Raw genomic sequence first — 24,038 nt, forward strand, 5'->3', positions numbered from 1 at the left:
CCACCACAGGGCCTCTTCAATTTTTCGACACGCGGTCGGCCATAGCTAGCCAGAGCCAACGTTGGCCGGAGCCAGCCGGAGCGCATTCGTTTTGTCGCATTGCACTGCGCACTTCCGTTGTCGCCTTTTTTTTTTTCTCTCTCTCTCTTCTTTTGGGTGGTTTTGTAGTGACCGTGACCGTTGTGACCGCAGTGACCGTTGTGAGCAGATAACATGGCAGATAATCTCGAGCTCGCTTTCTAGTATACGATAACTTTCACTACATTTCGTGTCGTTATACCGGACGTGTTGAACGGCGATTGTTGAGCCAATGTTTGCGACAGCCGCGGGAACCGGAACTCGCCGCTGTCTAGCTACCAGAGGGCTGGGGCGTTTTAGCCGCTCGCGATTGGTCGAAGCTTGCAAATCGAATAGGCCTACTGCCGTGCTGCCATTCAGCCATTCCTTCACGTGTTTGCCTCATCGGTTGGTTGTGCTGCGCCGCAGCTGCTGTGTCCACGTGCAAAATTTTCTGTGTTCGGTCATTGGTGTGCGAGGAAGCTTTCCGTCTCGCAATGTCGCGGAACCGAAAACCGCTGACGCTCGGAGAAAAGCTTCGCATAATCGAGGAGGCAGAGAAGCGGAACGGAGCAACAAAGGCCAGCATTGCCCGCGACCTGAACATTCCCGAGTCGTCGCTGAAAACGATCCTCGCGAAGAAGGACAGCATCCTACTAAATGCGGCAAAGTTCGGCCTGAACAGGAAGGCCGCGAAAGATGGCAAATATGCTGCCATGGAGAAGGCCCTCGTTGAGTGGTTGCGTCAGGCCCGCAGTTCAGGAATCGCCGTGGATGGCGCAATTTTGAAGGAGAAGGCTGAGACAGTTGCATTGCGCTGCGGCATTGACGACTTTAAAGCCTCCAATGGCTGGTTGGATCGCTTTAAAAAACGCAGTGGATTTGTGTACAGCCGCTGCTGTGGAGAGAGCGCGTCAGTCAGCTCCGACACTGTAGAAAAGTGGACTGCATTGCTGCCGGAATTGATACGGGAATGGGAGTGTCTAGCGTTACGTCTAGACGTAACGATACGAGCCGTTGCAGTTACGTCTGGACGTAAGAATAACGAGTCTTAAAAGTTACGTCCAGCGTGGCAATACAAATACAGCCCGTTAGACCTACCGAACCGATTGGCCTCAGTGGCGCAGCGGCTAGCGTGTCGTGCTCGCAACTGCGAGGACGTTGGTTCGAACCTCGCTGCTGCAATTTTTTTTTTTCTTTCTCTTTTTTTTTTTTTTTTTGTCTCAGGTGTTGCTGAAGTCTGTTGCCAGAGAAGCGCGACGAGGCTCTTGGGTTACGTACGCCTCCGCCTGCCCCGAAGGGGCAGGCTGCGCGGGCTAAACAGCGCGTGGCCGCGACAGCGGCCAGTAGCGCGTGACCGTGACCCTGCCAACCGGCCATTGAGCGTTAGCGAAATGGCCGCACTCGCGAAGCGAGGGCGAAGCCACGATTAGGTTGCCGCGCCCGAAGGGCGCAGAGGGCCTTCACTGAGCAACAGGAAAATAATGTACTCACGTTTGTGGAAAGCCACATGACTAGAGTCCCTAGATTTTCCCTGCTCTTCAACAGGGAAAAATCTAGGGACTTTAGTCTGGACGTAACGATAGCGGTGACTACAGTTACGTCTGGACGTAACCCTAGCAACAGCCTACGGGAATACAAACCGTCCGACGTGTTCAACGCAGACGAAACTGGATTATTTTATAATATGCAGCCAGAACAGACATTGGCATTCAAAGGAGAGAGCTGTCACGGGGGTAAGCGAAGCAAAGAGCGTCTTACCGTATTGCTTTGCGCTAATGAAGACGGCTCTGAAAAGCTTCCTGCCCTCGTGATCGGCAAGTTTGAGAAGCCGCGATGCTTCAAGAATTTGAAAAGGCTGCCGTGCCAGTACACGTTCAACCGGAAAGCCTGGATGACGGCTGCTATGTTTTCTACATATCTGCAGCAGCTGGACTCCAAAATGGGGGCTAAGGACTCTTCTGCTTGACAATGCGCCATGCCATCCATCAGATATGTCGCATTTGAGAAATGTGAAAGTTGTATTTCTGCCCCCCAATTGCACTAGCCAGCTGCAGCCACTTGACGCTGGCGTCATCAAGTGCATGAAACAGAAATATCGGAAGTTTCTGGTGCAGCGTCGGCTGGCGGGCATGGAACGCAAGCAGTTGGATAAGAAACTTTCTGTGCTTGACGCAATGCACTACAGTGCTAGTGCATGGGACGCAGTCACGCCAGAAACTATCGCCAACTCCTTCAGGCACTGCGGCTTTAATAGAAGTGGTGCTTGTTCTACCAGTGAAGCTGCACTGCCTGTTGACGATGAACCAGAGTTCGGCAGCCTGGAGCTGCCTGGATCTTTCGCGGACTATGTTGGTGCCGACGACGACGTTGCAGTGTGCAGTGAAGTGTCGCTGGATGACATTATCGAAACTGTGCGTCCCGACACTGCGGGAACTTCCGACGAGGAAGAGATGGACGACGCTGCAGAGGCTAGCGTGTCCGTTCCGACTTACGCGGACGTGTTGTGCTACGTCGACCACATTCGGCGGTTTGCTTGCGCACGCGATGAGATCGGCGACTTGCTGCCAGATGTTGCAGCTATCGAAAGAAAGCTGATGCGTCGTGGCTGGGCAAACTCTCAGAAGAAAATCACAGATTTTTTTAAAAGGTGAGAAATAAAGGTTCGTTCACACCTCCGATAAAATGCGTGGTTGTCATTTTTTCAATTAATTTAATCTACGTTCCTCGGAGCAGCGTACGTTTGTGCCGCGGACTTTCTTAGGCATTATGTGCCCGCTGTTGTGGGGCAAAAATGACCGTCACTGCCTATATTCTCGGTTTTTCGATTATACGACGCCCGGATTATACGACGATTTTGCGCGGTCCCCTGAAAGTCGTATAATCGAAGTTCCACTGTATTCCGAGTTTTCAGACCCTTTACTGCACTTAGTGAATTGGTGTAATGTACTGCATTTTGTAGTTTTAATTGATTAATGAGTTTGATGGCTGCAAATATCGCATAAGGCTCTGCTGTGAAGATGCTTGGATTTTGGTGCAGAACGCCGGCATCTGAAAAAGATGAATCGACCATTGCATAGGGCACAGAAGAATTCAGGACAAGTGTATTTCTGCTGCAGTTCGAAGAAGTATGTACGGATATGTGCAATAGTCGCATGTTTCGTAACTTCCTCGAAGGATACATCACATTCTATTAGCTGCCACTGCTACGGCAGCAGAGATGCAGCAGGAGCCATTAGACGGTGTTCGTAGAGCGACAGACTCATTTCCTCAGCTAGGCCCCTCACGCAAAGTGAGCAGGGCTGTCTCACCGAAGCATGGTTGTCAAAGAGGGCAGAACTGGACAAATCATTGACAGTAGAGTGTGAGGAGTGTTTGCATTCACCTTGAGAAAACATACAAAGGATAAGTAGGATCTCTGCAAGTGGAATGACCAATGGTTCCATCGTTGAGGCTTTCTATGGGGCTCGTTCGAAAGGCACCCATAGAAAGGTGAATGCCTAGATGGTGAACTGGGTCCAGCATTCTTAATGCAGTTGGTGTCGCAGACTGATAGACAATGGCACTGTAGTCAAGTTGTCAGCGTATGAGGCTTTTGTAAAAATTCATCAGACATTTTCCATCAATGCCCCATGACGTACGTAACAAAACCTTCAGTATATTCATTGCTTTCATGCACTTGTTTCTGTAATTTTTGATGAGAGGTACAAATGTCGATTTCATGTCCAAAATGATGCCTAAAAATTAGCGTTCTGCTTTTACAGGTAGCCGCTGACCGTGGAAGTCAATGTTCGGATCGGGATGGAGGCCTCTCTTTCCTGAGAATAAGACGCAAGTGCTTTTTCTGCTCGTCTGCCGATTTGGTTACCTTGTTCAAACAGAGCTGAACCTGCCACTCACACATCGCAAGATTGCATGATTTAAAACCAATCTGCACGTCGTCGACATATATGCAATAAAACATAATGCGTGATCTGCACAGACGCAGCGAATTCATTTTTACAATAAATAGTGTGCCACTCAAGACACCACCTTGCGGCACTCCAGTTTCCTGAACAAATGTTTGGGACAAAACATTTCTCACTTGGACACAGAACGTGCGATTGGGCAAATAACTAAGGGTGTGCGAATATTTGAACTTACGAATATTTTTTGAATAGTGTCTGCTATTCGATTCCATTCACACTGGAATTTGACTATTCGAAGTATTCGGACTTCTGGAAGATAAATACAGTCAACGTCCGATTTTTCGGACTCTCTAGGGACCGTGAAATCATCCGAAAAATCGGGCTGTCCCCCAGAAAACGAATTCATGCTTTCTTATTCCACTCAAGTGGTCAGATCACCACAGCCATATCCGAAATAGCTTTAATGCTTCCTAGTACACTTATCAAGCATTTTGGTGCACGTCCAGGCTCTTGTGAATACATTCGGTAGCTGCCACAAACCCCGCTTAACTACGTGCCAACTGTCGATTCCAAATTTGCGTCTCGTGGTGAGTGCCGCTGATACCAGCAAAGCGCGGAATAGATTACGGCTCTCTCACATGGAGCATTTGGAAACGATGACGCACAACACAAAGACTGCAGTGGAAGAGCGGACGACTCGCCCTGCTTTTCCTTGATGTGCACACGAACGTAAACGATGCACACAAGCATCGCCGAATCTCTGCCGATACGGAACATTTGCTGCTGTGTGAAGCTGATCGCCAACTAAGCTGACGCCGTCACTGCCGCGGCGCTTGCTGTACCGTACGTATGTGTCAACGGAAAATTTTCAGAGTATACGGGCAACATTTAGTGGCGGCGGTGGCCATTTTCCTTCCAGGCTGTCTGGCACGTTGCTAGCGTACGTGAAGAAGCGACCGGCCTCTGCACCTTGACGTCTTTCTGTGTGTACGTCTTTCTTCAAGAGGATATTGGAAGTGATTTCGAGTCATCAGTGGTTATGAATGGACTGCGCGATGAGCGGCATAACAAAATTAAATGTACGACGATTGTTGTCATATGCTCGCGAACCATCTTCATGGCTTCATCGGTCTCTTTTCATGCGACATGTGACGTCGTGTGTATTTGCTAGGTCTGGAGCTAGGTACAGAGCTCAGTGACTTCGTATAAAACGTCATTTACTTGGACACTGGGTGAATAGAGTGTCTGCACTAGCTTTTCAGTGCGCAGTCTGTGTTCAGGTTTACTGCATAGTGCCCGATTATGTCTTTTGACTGGTCGTTGAAGCATACCTTATTTGCGCACCTGCTGGTTCAGCTGGCCGATACGTGTAATCGGAGTGGCATGTGTTCGGTAATTTTAAGTATTTACGTCTTGGGATAGAACACCAGTAGCCGAACATGCGTGCAAATCATCATGCGGTAGCTACTGGAGTACTTTATTTGCGAATGCGTTGCCACTTTCTAACTTATTCCTAGAAGAGTAGGCATTAAAAGAGTGGCCGACAACGCCTACTTCATACTAGATGCGGCATCTTACTGAAAAAATATAAGCGGACATTAAGTAATCGTGTGTTTATTATAATGGTGTCCTTTTATTTCCCATTTTATTTCTTTTTAATATTCTCAAACTTGTAGTGTATTTGCTGGTATTTTACTGTGTTCAGAAAAAGTCTTTTCTTGTTCACGTTGCCAGCCCATATACAGGGGTGTGGTCCCTGCACTGCCTTTAATTTAAGCTTTTTATTCATCATCCACTCTCATAAAAGCTTCCGCAGCACAGTGCTTGATGTGCTTTTGGTAGTGAACAACATAGTCCTGAAATTTTTAAAGCACATGTTAAAGCGACATGGCGTTCATATGGACCTGGTGCTCTCAGTTAAAGCACCTTATGCACTCAAACAGCCTCTGGTTACTCGACGTACTGATCTGATCAGTTGGAGTACGTGAGAAGGCAACAGACCTGGACTGAAAGGAAAATAAAAAATTGGGGCCATGAAACTTACGCGTTTTTTATGTCATATATGTAACGATGCCAACTGTTCTAAGAACGATGGTAACTGACAACGAACGTACATATTTTTTTTCATGTGACCATTAGTCGCAGCTAGAGTATCATTTTTTGCAATAGATAAACTTAATAACATTGCATGATGCCAAGTTTATCACCAGAGTTTAATGCGCAATCTATAAGGCATGCTTGAGTTGTGCATATTGGCAACTAATGATGCCAAGGCTGGCATGAAGCTTATAAGAAAACAGTTGTTAACTCAATAAATCTACTTTGCTCTCTCTTGTGTGACACGTTAACTCGAAATGCATTCACGATCTATTCAACAGATAGAGAGCCGAGTGAAGTTGAAACGTATGTATATAGTATATCGTTTTCAATATCGCTGGTTAGTGTACCATTGTATGAGAGCTTTTGATGAGTTGAATTCTTTGAGGCCGCTTAGAATGTCATTCTTTGACATTTTTCCCGCAGGGAATGCAAAAAAAAAAATTCAGATTACATATGTTGCCACTGAGGTACTTTCTGGCGTCTGCGTGACACATCTAAAAAAGCGATTAACCAGATGAACTACTGCTAGGGACCATGGCACTGCTAAATGTTCAGCTCACTATGCTCCAAAGCACGCACACGCAAAGCGCTGGGAAGGGATATGGTGGTGAGAGGTCATGTGATACAAGTAAGCCTACAGCATCAGTGGCAGAGCGTGAAAAACAGATGTGATGCTCTGAAATATTTCCAGTGACTACGTATGCACGCGTTTGTCATGAACATGTTCGTTATGCCCACTCCGTTCCTGACCACACACGGGCGTGGCGATGGCGAGCTGCTTTTGTTCACGAAGGCAACACCTCTGCGCGGCGCACTTAGCAGTCTCGCACAAAGAGGCAGCATGAACGGCGGCCACAGTGTGTTCGGGTTATACACATACCACTGCGCTGGACAACATGCATTACTGAGCAGTTAGCTGAAGATGCTTATCATAAGGGTTGGCCGCATTTGCCGCCTGCCGCTATCACACCTCCGTGCATTTCCAGTGCTTATTTGTAAAGACATCGACGTACTGCGCTGTGACAGTGGTCCCTTCAGATTTTCAATATGCTTCACCCCATCACACTCTGGCATTGTGGCAAAGCTGCCTTTCGGACTCTACTACGGCTGTAGACAGATTGACTCACGAAAGAGCTGGTTCGAACCTACGAGATGATAGACGACGGCAGACGCGGGGTCTTTAATTAATGTTGTTTCGGATGTGATGGGCAGAAAGTCTGAAAAATCAGAAGCTAAAGGGTTTCAGCGTGCAAAATTTCAGACGTTCTTATACACTGACGCCAATGGGGCAGATAAAGAATTCCGGACTCTGAGGGAGTGCGCCCTTGTCCACCAGATCGGTTGAGCCTCCACAGATGTTGAAGGAGGAGGAGAGGTTGAGGAGAGGTTGAGGAAATAAAGTTTTCCTTTCGCATGTAAAAGTTTTGTCGACACCACACTGGTTGCACCAAATCATGTAAATACAGGAAACTCCCGTTAAGACAACCTTGGTTAAGACGAATTCTCGCTTATGCTGAACAACACGGCACCGTTTGTTAGGTTTCCCATAGACTCAATGCAAAAAAAAAATCCACTTAAGACGAGCCACCTAACTGTACTCTTCTGTTAAGACTAACTTTCGCAGTGACAGTCAACGTTGGCGATTCTGCGAAACGAACACTGTAGTATTGGTGGGGCGTCCAGGCAACTGAAAAAAAAAAGGCGTTTCCTGGAGCAAAGACATGAAGCAAACCGCTACGTGGAGGGCACGAGATAAACGAAAAAGGAAGGTCAGCAGATAAAACCGTTATCCCCTCACCCCCAGCCTGTGGGTGGTAGGAGGTGGCGGCTTTATCAGCAAAGAAAGCAACAAAGAAAGGAGTTAGAGTTGGGGGATTTAGAACTGGGACTCCCAAGCCATTACGTCCATTTGTATTCCCCCCATTCTTCGGTTTCCCAGCTGGAGTACAAAGGCGAACAGAAGAACACAAGAACTTGGGGCCCCTCCGCCGTGGTCACAGGGGCAAACGCAAGGGGAGTGGAAAAAAAACAAAATGAAAGTGACAACGGGAACAAAAATTGCCCGTGCATTAAAATCGAGTACGAAACCGAAACCACGTCTGCGGTGTTGGCACTCCTGTCAGAGGGGTCAGGTGCACTGACATCGACATCACACAATGGCGGCCGAGCACATTTTGTGGTCAGTTTGCACTAGTTCGCGTAGGACCTGTGCGTGTTGTATCTCTTCCCAGTGAAGTGCAAATTGTGATGAGCCATTTTCATTATGGAAGTGTACGACAAAGGAAGCCTATTCTGCGCACTGAATATAGCTGCGTTGTGTCTTTTTCGTGTGCACGAGGCTTGTGACCGCGAGTAGTGCAATGGGATATCTTCAGCTGCACGTCAATCACGAAAAGTTACTACGGGCTGAAAACAAGGAAATATCTGGACCTCGAAGAAAATCTTTCAGACTTTCTTAAGCAACTCAGTGTATAAAGACTTTGTCAAGGTAACAGCATGTGAAGAACTGATAGCTGGGCCAGTTGGTGATAATACTTGAACATGTTTAACTTAGCGCAATGACGACGAGGACACAAGAGAAGAGGAGACAAACCACAGCGCTGTGGTTGGTCTCCTCTTCTCTTGTGTCCTCGTCATCGTTGCGCTAAGTTAAACATGTTCAAACAGCATGTGACCAAGACGTATCCAGAAGTGATCTGAGAGCCAGCAAAACAGGCTCACAGAAGAAAATGAACTGCCAGGAGAATAAATTTTACGTTCTTTGAAGGAAAACTGTGCTTGTCTCTGTCTCTTTTTTTTTCTAATTGCCAACATAGGAGCGTACTACAGTTTTATCATTAAACTGTGACAGCAATATCTTCATGAACATTTCTATTTTTGAGCCGCGAAATCGGGCGCTCATAAGATTAGTGTAAATACTCTTCTTGAAAGCATATTTTTTATCAAGCTGAGCCAAATAAATGCTTTTTCTTGTCATGTCGCCCCCACTGTAAGCCTACTACATTCAGCGTTTTCAAGTAACATATTTGGAAGCACTTGGCATGTTAGCATGCCTCTTTTTGGGGGCACTTCTGATAAGCCAAACTCCTGATAAGCCGAACAAATGACCGCGGTCCTTTTGTCTTAAAGCGAGTCTACTTAAATACAATTCAGCCTCTGCATTGCCTCATTCTTGATAGGACACCTAGGGAACACCACCCCTCCAGTGCTTCAACAACTTAGTCAAAAGAAATGCTTTCATGTTGCTAACTCATAAGAATATGCTTAGGGATCCTCTGCAACTTTTTTTTCCGTAATTTCGCTTCGAAGTATTAAAAAAATATTTGACAAATATTCAACTATTAGAAAAATATTCGATTTGATTCACACTCACAATTTTGCTATTCGCACTGCTCTACAAATAACTTGCGATTATGGTAAGCATCTTACTTCGTACACCTAAGTGTGAGAGGTCTTGCAGTATGCCAAAGCCCCATGTGGTGTCGTAGGCCTTTTCCATATCGAGGAACACCGAAAGAAAGAATTGCTTGTGGACAAAGAGTCAGGAATTTGTGCCTCGATACGTACAAGGTGGTCAGAGGTGTATCTACCCTCTCGAAAACCGCACTGGTATGGGTCAAGTAATTTGTTTGCTTCGAGGAAATGTCGAAGCCGCTGATTTATCACCTTTCAAAAACCTTGCACAGACAACTTGTTAGGGCTATAGGCCTGTAATTGGAAAGTGAGTATGGGTCCTTGCCCCATTTTAGAATCTGAATAATAATGGCTTCTTTCGAAGCAGATGGAATCTCGCCGGAAGATACAGAGAAAGGAGGGCTTTTTGAGCTTCAGAAGGCAGGTGCTTTAACATTTCACATACTACACGGTTAAAACCTGGGGCTAATATATTGTAGCAGTTAAGCGATGCCAGTAGCTCAGCTAAGGGGGGACCCTGCTTCGGAGACATATTTCTTTGTTTTTGAGTACATTTTTATAAAACTTTTGCAGCTTATGATGTCCTGATTTCAAATATGCAGTTATTTTTCTAGTACACAATGCTGTTTTCAAAATATCAAATATTTCATGTATATTGTTGGGAGCAAGATTTATTTATAAATTGTAAGAGTTATAAAGCAAATCAGCATATCACAATAAGCTGGAATGAATACTCTTCGCAATAAAACAAGAATGGATGTTCTAGGCCCGATTGAACAAAAGTTATTAGTACGTTGAACACTTGGCAAGTCAGCGATGTTGAGCTCGGTGAAACTGGGATCAAGCTGGGAATGTTCAACATACCATAACTTTTTTTCAAATGGGCCTAGAACATCCATTCTTGTCTTATTTCATACAGCATTGATTCCGGGTTATTGTAATAGGCTGATTTGCTTGATAACTCTCACAGTTTAGAAATAAAGCCTGCTCCTAACAATACAAAAACTATTTAATAGTTTCAAAACTACATATTGTATTAGAACAATAATGGCATGTTTGAAATCAGCACATAAAAACACATAAGCTGTCAAAGTTTCATAATGATACGCTCAAAAACAAGAAACATGTCTGAGAAGCAGGGTCTCCCCTTAAAAAGCAGAATGGTTCGTTGTATGCCTCGTATTTTGTGCTTTTGTGCTCTAGTTTCTCTTTTTCTATTCTTGTTTTGCACCTGCCAAGTTTGGAGAAACGGAATCTGGGAGATATACTCAACGGGCGGGGGGGGGGGGGGGTACTGCGATAGCAATTATATGGACACTGTCAGCGGGATTTTGCGGTCGTCGCTGATCTGTACAGAGTCCAAACCGATAACATCGCTTAGGCATCGTCTGTTTCACGTGCGAGTAAAAGCGCGCTAGTGCTAGGGGCGAACGCGGTTGAAGCAGAGATGAAACGACCCGGCCGTCACCGTCACGCAAAAAGCACATGCGATAACATTGCTCTGCGTGCGAGGCCTGTCGTCGTTTGCTTACCAGTTATTTTATCAGGCAAGGGACCATAAAGGGCACCGTTGAGACGGGGACGGTCGCGAGCGCTGGCGAACACGCCATCTCGACAGACATCGGTAACGGCTACCCTTACAAGTGCTGGGCTCTCCACTTAAAGCAGTAGTGACACAAAATTTTGAAGGCGAGATAACTTGTGGGATAGGTTTGTGTGTACACAAACGCATCATCTACGAAATATTAACGGCTGATATAACCTATAACACATTTAGGATCAATTTTTAAATTGCGTGTAGCGCATCTGTACGCGAAACGTCCCACCTCGCGTCCCGACATCAAACAGCCACCTGCATCACGAGCTTGTGTTGGCAAGACGCGGCTGCAGTGCTATGACACGTTTGCGTTGACAGCACTGCGGAGCAAGAGTACACAGCTACTTCATGCACAATGAAACTGAGTTGAACCTTTCTACCATCGTTAAAAAAAAGAAGAATCCTTTCTACTACATGGCCAGAGAACTTCGCTCGTGTGGCCAGACAAAGCACTGGACGCGCGGGGCAAAACTGGATTTCCAGGAGATTTTCCTATTACCCGTACAACCGGGAGAAACGTTCAAAATCCGGGAGTCTCCCAGGTAATCCGGGAGACTTGGCAGGTATGGTAGTGCAACGAGCTGGACACCTTTCAAAGTGCGTGCCTAGGAAGTTCGCCTGGTCTTCCAAACTGTCGCCTTGTGTGTTTACTAGAGGGAGTGAATATGCTTGCCTTCCTGCTGCCCTACTAACCATGTTCCAGACTTTGCCCTCACATGTAAAGTAGAACCTCCTTGAAACCCGCTTAGTACGATTTCCCGGCTCCTATGCTCGCAATCCCTAAAAGTAAAAATAAGCCAACAGAGCTATGTGCAATGCGTTCCAGTTAATACATACCCGGAAAATATGATTATTCGGTAGCCACGTTCAGCATCGCGGGAAACTATGTTTGTATGATACGTTCTGCAGCAAGAAACTCTCATTCAGGTCTGCAAAAAGGGCCCTCTCGTGTACTTGTGAGGAGACTGCCGCTGCGCAGCGACAGCGGCTTATCTGCAGTGCCCAATGCCCCCACCCCCGCCCCGCGCCTCCTCTGTTTTGCTCAAATGTCCCCTCCGTGTCTTCTCCAAATTAATCGATCGTCCCCTCCGTGTCTTCTCCGAATTGCTCGATCACCCCCTCAGCCATTGCTTCAGCTCTCTATCAACCACACACTGAACTAAAAGCAGGCGATCACGCTGGCCGTCAAAATCTTCAAACGGCTTTTAAAAAAAAGTGTGTCTTTTCTGTAGCACTTGGCACAATTTTGCTGAGCACTGCAAATCCGTCATACGTAACGTGGTACGTAGATATGCACTCGTTCCATGCCCTTTTGTTCAGACTACATGGCTACAACAACAGCCAGGTGAACACTGTGAAGCTAACAACGTGGTACAAAGAATGGATGCTGCCATTCCTCCAGTTCACCACGGTTCGTACGAGAGCTACGGAAACGCACATGTTGCTGCTGCTACAAAACACGCTGCGCCACGTAACCACAGCAACGCTGCCATTGTGCCCAGTAGATATGGCCACTAAGACGTTACTTCCTCCACACTTTTCTCCCATTTTAGGGTTGCTCCCCCATCGCGCAGCACACTTCCAGTCGGCGTACATTTTTCTTTGGCTGGACAGTTCTGCCTACCCGCGCGTAGCCAGAACCTGCCAGCAATAACTGTTCTGGAAGAAATCTGGAAGATTTGTGGCTATCAGACTCCAAAAAAAGACAATGCGCGCTCACCGCCATCTTTGTGAGGGCTCGACGGATTGCAATGCGGGCGCTTGGAGACTTCACCTTCGGTTGCCATTAAGGGCGTTATCTTATAAAGCCCATTCCGCCTTGCGAGATGGTGTGATTACGAGTGGCAGCAAACATACCGCCGCATGTTTAAAGTTAAGACAGAATGCAAACTGATCAGTGCATGCGTGCGATGTACAGTAAAACCTCGGTGATACGATCATGGCTCGTACGAATTTCGGGGTGATACAAATTTTTTCGTGGTCCCGGCCTAGGCCCATTAGCCTGCAATGTATTGGAATACGGTTGTTGCGAACCGATTTGCACTCCGCGACGTTTGATACGAACGTACGCTAGCGTACAGGTACGAACAGGTGGCGCCCACACTTTCGCGGAAGACGCGGCAGCCACCCGCGGGCATCCGCGCTGCGCGACCATCAACGTTGCGTCGTTGCCTCCGAAATAGTGCGTGTGAATCTTGGAGGCCTTAGGCGCCTTCGCGTGTAGATTACAGATGACGTTGACGTCGCGCTTTTTTTTTCCGTCGCGTTGACCCGTGCTTCTGTGCTCGAGGCAGCAGCGTCTTTGTACTGTGTTAACACGTGACTGCCACGTCGATGCAAGCCATGTCCCCGCAATCAGACGTTCTATGAAACAAGACTGAAACTTGGGCTGCGGGTCCGTCATGAAGGCAATTAAAAGTTGGACGAAGACCCCAAGAGACGAAGACGACGGTTTTGGCGAAGGAGCTTGGCCTCTATCTATCGTGTGCCAAAGCGCTTCTTAAATCACTTTCGCCGCAGTACTCTCGTGCCATGCAGAAAAGCGTAGTAAGGTTAGGAAGGTGCTACTAGCGGTCACGGCGCACAACACATCTAGTTCATTTATTACAAACTCGCTAATGCACCGTATATTTACGAGTACAACTGCGATCGTTGACGTCTAAAAACTTTACTGGCAATCATTCAGAGCTGTTCATGACGTCGCTGCGGCCCTGAAAAACACTGAATCAAAACGTATGCAAGCTTTCTTTTGTCGCATATTAACTTTCCATGTTTTCTGGTGATACGAATTTCGGATGATACGAATATTTCTGGTAACCCCGCGAGATTCGTATGACCGAGGTTTTACTGTAGTATGCGTACAATGTATGCGATAGCAGTGAGCAGCTGCCGCTTTCGGGGACACTATTACTTTTGAGAGATTTCGCATCGTGTTGTACTGTGATTGTTATATGCACTGCACAGAGTTGAGCTTGTTAAACCATTAGCGGCAGGGCAATTTTCTTCACAGATGAGGCGAGTCGCGCGTGATCTTGAGAACGTACGTGATCGTATCCCAAATGCGCATGCTCGGTAATATCACTTCCGGTGTTCGGCAAACCTAGCCCCATATTTCCAAGCGGCATAGCAGAAAGAACTGATACTCATGCGGCGCAAAGTTTCATTTGCTGCCACGGCAGTAGCGTTTCTTTATGTTAATGCTGGTTGTCCCAGCATTCCAATTTCGCAATCTTCAGGTTGTCTCGGGATTTCAACATGCCTGACCCTGTCAGACCAGAACTAGCTGGCTGACCTCTGGCTGCCAGAAGTTCGAAAATTGAAGAGTCTCACTATGTTTCTTTAAGAAATAAATCTTTTTTGCCCTTGCACCTCAAAGTTGGGTTGTCAGCCTCAATTTTTACTGGAGTTGGATCGTATGTTCTCGGGAGCAGGTTTATTTTTCGAGTTTTTTCGGAAACGTATCAACGAGGCTCTGCTGTATATGAATTGATGCCTGACAAAAACTTCTGCTAACCCTCTCTTCTAGCCTGTCGGCATGTTCTCCTGCCTTGGAACTTTATCTTCTTAATATCTGTAACATTTTCTGCCATCGGAGAGTTCTGAAGCAACTTCTATGCTTTGTTTTGCTTCTTGCGCGCATTCTGGCACTCATTGTTCCACCATGGGACACGTCGTTTTCCAGAGAGTCCACTTGTTTGTGGTATATCCTTGGTTGCAGCATCAATCAGAAATGCTGTAAAGCAGTCTACAGCTGCATCTATGCTTAATACACACACGTAGGTCCAACTTAAGAGGGTAACTTTGCGAAACTGCTCCCAATCAGCTTTCTCTATCTGCCATTTCGGAACCTGTGGGGGACATTCATTTGTTATTGATGTGCTCAGAACTATTGAAAAGTGGTCACTTCCATAAGGATTCTTAATGACTCTCCATTTAAGTAAGGGTAGAAGAAATGTAATGGTGAATTATGATGGTGATGATGATGGGATCTATGAACGAATAGGTATTGTTAGCGAGTAGGCATGTGCGAATATTCGAGCACTTCAAATATTCAAATTCGCTTCGAAATGATTTTAAGTTATCCTAAATTTCAAAGTATTCGAAATAAATGAATAGACACACATAAACCACATGGATCATTGTAAAGGTGGTTTCACTGCAGTGGAGGTGTGGTAAAACTTGCTGCTGGGCGAGTTGGTTCATACTTGCAAGGAAAGAATATTGATGCGCACACACATAAAAACACGGACTCAGGAGACAAGGACGAGCGCAACGAGGTGTGCTATACTGTGCATACACCTCTCAAGGAAACATCCGCACTGCCGTGAAGCCCTACTTCAAGGCTATCTGAACATATTACGCTCACATCGATTCCTCATTTTTTAAGTTTAAAAGTTTATTATACCAGCTTATATGCTCTTAGCAAAATTAAAAACATAATGTATTTTACAGGTTATCAGTTGCATTCTACCAAAAGTCAAATCCTGCTACTATTCAAAGTTGCTTCCACTTCTTTTTGAACCAAAATATATGACATTTGCACATCCTTTGTTTCAATTTAAAAAAAATATTGTGTAGGTTAGTTGGGTCATGACAAATATGCTCATTTTACTTTATAATATGTGATATATACTATTGAAATTCGATTCGAAATTATTCGACCAAATCACTATTCGCTTCAAACCTATTATTTACCATTCGAACACGCCTATTAAGCAAGGCTATAAACATCTTGGCTCATTCTGATTCAAGAGACACGCGCCAGAAGAGAAGAGGAACTGTTCAATTAGACGACCTCGCGCATCACAGCGAGAGTCACCCCATAGACTGCTGTGTGCATTGAAGTCTCCAAGAAGCACATAAGGCTCTGGTAGTTCATCTATTAAGGACTGGCATTCATGTTTATGCAGCTGGTGATGCAGAGGTATGTCAAGAGAGCAGCAAATTGTGATGAGTTTACTTAAAAAAACGGCCCGAACGGCCACTGTCTGAAATGATGTTTGAAGTGGTAAATATGTACATGCTATTCCTTGATTAAATATAATGGCTACAGCACCAGATGATGCCATGGCATCATCCCGATCCTTTAGGAAAATAATGTAATTGCATAGGAAGTTGGTAAGTTTTGATTTTAAGTGGGTCTCTTGTACGCACAGCACTTTTGGATTGAGTCCGTGGAGGAACTCTTGTATGTCATCAAAGTTTCGAAGAAGGACATGGACGTTCCATGGTAATACTTGAGCCTGCATGTTAAGCATAAAATGGTGCTGTGTGTACAATGAGAAAGTGTGGAGTGCTCATGTGGAATACTTTGTTTCAGGAGGCAGGACCACTGTCCGACCCTGCCATTGGCTTCTTTGTTTTTTTGGCGTGGTCAAGAGAACTGCACTGGCCCTTCGGCACCAGAGGTACGATGTCGTGTCCATTGGCTCCTGGGAAGTACTGGATGCCTGCATGTTCGGGCTGGTGGTTCGAGTTTCGAGCCTCGCCTGGTGAGATGAGGCCTTGTGACCCTACGACCCTGGAGTCGCCGGTCCCTGTTCACGAGTTGGCGGAGTAGGCTGAACTACTACCGCCACGGGGGCAGGCGCCAAGGCCTATGGCTTGCTCTGTGCAGGCTAAAGGAGTGGTGGGGGCTGGTGCGACGTTGCCCTCCGGCGCGCCGCATCACCGTAGGGTTAAGAAAGGGAAAAAAGACAACCACCCGTAGTAGCACGAAGACACAAGGAAATCCATACGGCTGCCGCTACACAAAGTGTGGTAAAGCAGCGCTGGCACCACTGGAGTGAAACCGAAACCTGAGTGGTATCGCCATCGTCATCAACTACTAGTGGGGGCAATCGTAGAGTCACCGAACGTCGGCGTCTTCTTCCCTCGCTCCAATGCGCCTCCGACGCCATTTTCCCCTGTGTTGTGTCGGCACCATCTCTCCTTGCGGAGTTCTCTTTTTTTTCCGTTGTGACTGTGCTTGCATGTCACCACCATCGTGCGCTACAGTGATGGCTATGCCGGAAAAGCGGCAGAAATACAAAGCGAGGAACATGGCGACTAAAGTGGAAACTTTGGAAGCTCTGAAGAACGGCGAATCGCGACAGCACGTTATGACCCACAGATGTGAACCTTCAGGACTAATCACGATTGATTATTGTGTCGCCACAACAGGTCTCCTGACCGATCAAGAAATTACTAATGATGTCACGGGCGCCCAAGAAGACCACGATTCTGACGAACAGTCATGCGAGAAGATGCAGCCGCGACCTCATTGCACCTCACGGGAAGTCTCGGAGGCGCTTTTGATATTAGAGGACGTTTGCCTGAGCATTTCCGACAGTTTGCATGCTATTGGCTATTTGTAAGAGTTAAGAAAAATTGTAATGTCAGCCGGAATTGCGCAAAAAAGCAGACGATCATTACAAAATACATCAGCAAATAAAGGTATGCTTCTCCAACTTGATTTTAATGTTGTTTTTCTTGTTCATTCGTTAATATGGCATTCGGTTAATTCGTACATTTTTTCCGGACCCGTGAAATCCGAATTAACGAGCTTTTGCTGTACTAGTTGTTTGGTTGGAATTTCTTTGTTCTCACTTCTGATGGTGATGCATATTACACTGGTCACGTTTTGATGTTTCCATCCTGCTAATAGTTCATCTTCGGACAGTTCAAGGAGGTCTGTTTCTGACACAACTCACGTGAGCTGTTCATTGATCTATGTTGCGAGACAGATATTCGAATGTTGTAAAATCTGACTGAGCTGCCAAGTTTTTTCATATTACTGTCTCTCGGGCAACTCAAGCAGAAGGTCTCCGCTGGCCATTTTGGTCACCTTATAGCCTGGTCCAATGGTTTCAGTCAAAGACTTTGATACGACAAATGGGGAAATTGCTCGTGCTTGTTTCTATGGATTTTCGCTGCGTGTGGCATGGAATTTCGGATAGGTTGCTCTAGGTTGGCTGAAAGATGTTAGCTCGTCGGTGCGTACCCTCTTGTGAGGGTAACGATCGAGTCGACGGGGAAATGCAGGTGTTCCCATGATAAATTTGTATATTTCGGCAGCAGTGCCGGCCACCCACCATGGAGTCCAACTAGGGGACGCTGCAGACGCCAGCCGTACAATGCCTCTATAACCTAATACATATCATGTTTAAGAGAGGACACATGAATGGTTAACCCGAGCCTCCTACACAAATGGGGCAGTAACAAAAGAGATTAGAGGACAGGACAGAAGAGAGAGAGGACAGGAAAGAAAAATATCGGAGAGAGGCATAGGAAAAGGCGACTGCCGATTTTCCCTGGGTGGGTCAGTCCAGGGGTGCCGTCTATGAGAAGCCAGGGCCAAAGGGGTGTGTTGCCTCTGCCGAGGGGCCTTAAAGGTCCAATCATCCGGTGTCATCCCCCCTCCCCCCCCGGCTCAACCCCACGATCCCCTTTTCCCAGGACACAGCTAAGCCACACACGGCTAGGCGGGGGAGGGGGTCGAAACCCCCCTGTTGGCTCGGGTCCATGGTGACGTGCTCACTAATTGCCTGCTTGCGCAGACGCCCCTGCGGGGTACAGTGGTTTCCACTGAGCCTGAATTAAAAAAATTAACAACAGCTATGGAAAACGAGTGTGTAGTTCACCACCTTACAACATTACACTTCACCTTTTACTTCTACATTGGCTATGATTACAACCTTCATACAAATTAATGCAGTTGAATATTCCTTGACGAGCAGTTTGTAGTGATCAGTCAAGATGCCCTACAGCGCTCGGTGAACAGAGAAAAGCTGAAGCTGAACTCACTGCTTGTTGTTGTTGTTGTCCTTCTTGTCGGTGCGTGTGCCCAGTGCAGCCAGCAGCTCAAGTGTGTCGATGGCTGCCAAGGCTTCATCTGCCAGAGCCACAATATCCGAAAGGTAGCGGCTGCGCTCCTGCAGTGCATATTTCACATGGTTCAACGTGTCAATTTGCAACTCGTCATTACTGTATTTCTGACATTCAGTATTTAGACAGAACACTAACAAGCAATCAAAACCTACTCTAAACAACCGCATCACCGCAGGGCCAAGAAACAAGGCGCAGTTTCGTAGCGGTGAGTGGGAACAGGAACTGACATGAACTTTTTGAGACCTGGTTTAGACCAATCGACGAGCTCAGTGGTACGACAAGTTGCCCATGGGCAAGTTTGCATCACTGCGCGTATGAGGGGGATTGGTGAAACGAAGGAAAGAGAAGTGGAAATCGTTTTTCGAAATGGTGGGTCTGCGCCGCGCGCAGCGCTGTAATATTCGGAAAATGTGGTCGCCGCAGTCTACTATACGAATTGGCGAGCTTGTTTAGGGGGTGTAAAAAAAAAAGTTGGAGCTTGTTTACTGGCCCTTTAAGCAGCACGCTGCAAGTGTCAAGCTGTGACAGTTGTTCTTTGCACTCGTCCTGTGTGTGTTCTTTTCGTGTGCCCTTTGTGCTTGAGTGGCACGCCGCAAGTATCGAGATGCTTTCCGTTCTTCATGGATGTTCTAATTTCTTGCTATCGCATTCACTGCTTCGCCTTCGCCGCGAAACTATGACTTTTCTTTTCCGGTGCACTTCTGCAAAACGGAACCACACCACAGTTTGTCAGGTCGACATGCCGATCTACCACATTAAGGAGGTAGCAATATCGATATGAGAGTGACTGCTCAGGAAATTCACGGATTTTCAAGAACGGGAGAAATTCGAGGACTTTCACGGTCCTTAAAAATGTATTTTTCAAATTCAAGGGTTTTCAAGGATTTCAAGGACGTGTATGCACCCTGTCATGATAATGAGAAGGAAACTGGGAGAATGGCTAGTGAATTAACTGCGGGTAAACCGAATGATGATGATGATGATAATTAAGGGAATTGGGAGAATGGCTAGTGAACCAACTGCGGGTAAACAGAATGATGATGATGATGATGATAATTAATGAGAAGGGAATTGGGAGAATCCCTAGTGAATCAACTGTGGTAAACAGGATGATGATGATAATTAATGGCTAGTGAATTAACTGCGGGTAAACTGAATGATGATGATGATAATTAAGGGAATTGGGAGATTGGCTAGTGAACCAACTGCGGGTAAACAGAATGATGATGATAATAATTAATGAGAATGGAATTGGGAGAACGGCTAGTGAATCAACTGTGGGTAAACAGGATGATGACGATAATTAATGAGAAGGAAACTGGGAGAATGGCCAGGGAATAAACGGTGGGTAAACAACATCATGATAATTTCTGTTTGCGACTAACTCTCTCAGCTTCTCTGAGCTTAAATTAAACAGCTCCATTGTTAATAATTAACAAGAAGGAAATTGGACCAGTGCATCAACTGTGGGTAAACAGCATTATGATAATTCCTGTTTGTGACTAAAGGGGCTTCTCAGAGCTTAAAGGGGTACTGACACAAAATTTCGCGGTCGAGATAGCCTGCTGGATCGATTTTCGTGTACATGCGTGTACCATCTGCAAAATATCGACTGCGAATAAAGCTTGGAAGGTATTTTATATGAATTTTGAAGTTCGCGTGCGCGATCCAGCATTATAGGCCGCACCTATTGCATTGACACCCTCGGAGGTGACCCGAGGTGACCCCCCTACTTCCCCTACGTAACCGTTGTCGCCGGTACAACAAGTTATGATGACGTCGTAGCCGCCATTTCTGTTTTGACGCGCTCGCCGCTGCGCTGTTGGTGTCTCAAGAAAATTGTCGCCAAGAGACGACGATGAGGAGGACGACTGCAACGAGGACGGTGATGGCGACGACATCGCGCAGCACGTGCGGCAAGCGTGCGAATGCGAGGAGACGACGCGAACAGCGCGGAAGTGCATCACACTTCTGTGTGCTGACGTGATCGAGCGCTGCAGCCGCTAGGTGGTGATAGTTGCACCCGGAGGTTTGTCGTTTTTGAAACCGAAACTGACACTGGTCGATAATGAGGAGCCTGTAATTAATTATCTGTCGCGCGCTGCAGCAAACGATGTGCCGTGTTATGACTAAGAGGCCCCCAGCAACACATTGCAGCAAAAAAACGCGAGGCCAAAATTTTTGTGTCAGTACCCCTTTAAATAGCTCCGCTGTTAAAAAATGAAATACTGCCCAAAGCTTGGGTAAGGCAGGGTGACATAGTCGCACAGCGCCAATATAAGAGGGCAGAACAGAAAAGATTAGCCCTTTTCTTCAATGCTGTGCCGCTATTTGTGAAAATTACCGTTGACTGCACTACTTCACTACATGATGGCTGCCACCACTGGATTTCAGGAGTACCCTATTCCGCCCACGTGCCCACACGGAGCACACACGTGCAATGTGGTTCTCATTCTCTTGCATTCCAGTTTACATTCCAAACATCAGATAGAGTCATTTATACTTTGCTTTTAATCGTTTACATTCCAAACATTAGAAAGACTCATTTATACTTTCCTTTCAATCACTCAAAGCGTTACTGCACAGGCATGTAGCTTGTTTACAGACAAAGCAGTAGATACTACAACACACCTTGTCAGTGTCAAGTGACTGGATCCGTGCAAGCAACAGTGGCACATGCTTGGCATTCTTCTCCTTCAGGTCTTCGAAGAGGCTGGTTGCAGACTTTCCTTGCAGCCTGCACACACACACCAATGAATCGAGTTACAACAGCTACAAATGCTGTCGGCAAGTCTACGGAATCCACAAGAGTGATATTCCTTAGTGCCACTGCAAAGTAGAGTTCACTGAAGACAAATGAAAAAGATGGTTGATCCCTCTGCCATAGGAATCGGTATACAGTAGAACCCCGCTGTTACGTTCCTCACTGCTGCGTTTTCCCGGCTGTTACATCGTTTTCCGCCGGTCCCGGCATAGCTCCCATAGGATACAATGTATTGGGAACCCCGCTGTTACGTCGTAACTGTCGGACCGTTCCCGTATGATACGTCGCGAAGTGCGCTCGGAGCCGACCGAGTGACTACCAAAGAGAGCGGCCATGGTGCATTTTCACGCAGTTTGGCCTCGTTTGACCGTAATATTAGCCGCATGAGAGGCGCAAGCAACAGAATCTTTCAATTGATGCAAACAAAAGCATGGCCTTCGAGATTCAAATTGCAAAGATGGCGTCTATGACGTAACTGCTCGCGAAAGCAAGGCCTTCGAGATTGGCATTTACTATTGACAAAACCATAGCCTTTGAGATTTGTATTGCACAAACATGGCGTGTATGACGTAATTGCTTGCGAAAGCAAGGCCTTCGAGATTGGCACTCACTTCTGCCATCGCGTTGGCGTAGACTCATCATCATCGTTATTTGTCGGAGAACGGGAGGAGTTCGAGCTGGTTGGAGCTCGCGTGGTCGTGCGTGCGGTTCGCGGTCGGACTCGCCACGCCGATCGCGCTTGCGTGTGCTTAGTTCTTTCATGCCTACAGCTGTTGGTGTTTAAAAAATCACATACGTTGATTACATTTCTGTGGATGAGGCCGTCCTAAGCTCCGCGTTTCTATCCATCGACTAGATCGCGGCTGAGCGCACCAATTTTCGTGCTGCTCGTAAGAATTGAAATAAAATTCTGTACCACTAAATATTTTGCCGTTTTTCCTGTTTTTCGGCTCTTACGTTTCCCATCTCTTACGTTTATTTCCTACGGTCCCTTCAAAAACGTATCAGCGGGGTTCTACTGTAACACGAAAGCGAAACGCGTCGTCACAGAAGTAGTTGACTGCTTTAGTGCATTAGTATATCAGAGCTCATATAATGTCTATTGTTTGGCACATGTAGCACCGCCTGATGTGGACACACTCACGTTGACGCCTAGTGGCACATCTCCGTACCAACGACAAATGCCCATGATCATAATTTAAAGGGACACTAAAGGCAAATAATTTCTGTCAGAGTGAAAGTTCAATGTATGACAACTTCTAAAACGGCAATATCATCAACAGCAGTGCCCTACTTACCGAGAAATTAAGCTAAATGTATCACATGATGAGCGCCACGAGTGGGACATTTTCGAAGTGATCCCGATGATGTATGAGAGTCTACCTACAATAAATCACTAGTAATCAAACTAGCAGCAGTAAAAAAAAGAACCTTCCGTGCATCAAAAGACGTAATAAAATGTTGTTCGTTTCCGTTTGATTCATGGAAAAAAAAACCTCTGTGGCATTGCCGTGGGGAACGGCGCGCATACTAGTTCAAAGGTCCCGTTTTCGCCGAACTGCGCTTCACCCGGCGCCCTGCTTCGCTCACGTGGTCGCGTCTCAGTGGTAGTTTCGGGATCGCGTATTGCCGCATGTGTTTTGCACGCTCGTGAAAGTCGCTCTGACAGAAAGTTTGACAAAATGCCGCATGCATGTGATATCGCCGGATGCCCGAATGGTGCACAACGCCAGTGCTGCAGCAAGGAAACCGATGTGTCTTTTCACTCGGTGCCGCGGAATGAACCCTTACGCTCGAAGTGGCTTAGTGTCATGCCATTGCGCCAGTGTGCTGAACAGTCAAAAACTCTGCGTGTGTGCTCGCTGCACTTTCATACTGACGATTACGCGACCAACCGCAACTTGGTCAAGGCTTTCAATGTGCCCATCCGAGCAAGTCTTTGCCCCAGCGCCGTTCCACCGGTATTTCCCGAGTCCGAGAGTCAGCTCGTTGCCAAGTTCTCCGTCTACATCCACTGCGGCGATTGCAGCAAGGTTCGATGGCTTCGATGGCCGTTGTTGCTGCTGTGGGTCACGCTACTTTCGCTCTGCTGCTACTAGTGTTGGCAGCCGCGCAATAAAGGCGGGCAACGTTGGGCACAACAGCAGTGACGTATGAAAGTGATTTCAGGCGGGTGATTTGAAGTGCGCTAACGCGATGCGGACCACTAAAACGTGATTTTATTTCAAAATCAGCACTTCCTTGGCATAAAAGTAGCACTACGAGGTTTCTGGACCGCTATTTCAACAATCAACGTCGACTTAACATTTGCCTTTAAAGTCCCTTTAAC

General features: G+C 46.6%; 1 protein-coding gene across 1 annotated transcript in view; it reads right to left on the reverse strand.

Annotated features, from left to right (window-relative positions):
- LOC119386556 (tripeptidyl-peptidase 2) overlaps window positions 1-24,038 on the reverse strand; it is a 218,980-nt gene that overhangs the window by 34,991 nt on the left and 159,951 nt on the right. Inside the window, exons 25-26 of the mRNA XM_037653838.2 lie at window positions 21,577-21,682; window positions 18,862-18,989 (exon numbers count right to left, since the gene is read on the reverse strand). Of these exons, the coding sequence (XP_037509766.1) occupies window positions 18,862-18,989; window positions 21,577-21,682 (234 nt within the window). The remainder of the gene's footprint in view (window positions 1-18,861; window positions 18,990-21,576; window positions 21,683-24,038) is intronic.

Source organism: Rhipicephalus sanguineus, chromosome 3 (assembly GCF_013339695.2).
Source record: "Rhipicephalus sanguineus isolate Rsan-2018 chromosome 3, BIME_Rsan_1.4, whole genome shotgun sequence".
Taxonomy (NCBI): domain Eukaryota; kingdom Metazoa; phylum Arthropoda; class Arachnida; order Ixodida; family Ixodidae; genus Rhipicephalus; species Rhipicephalus sanguineus.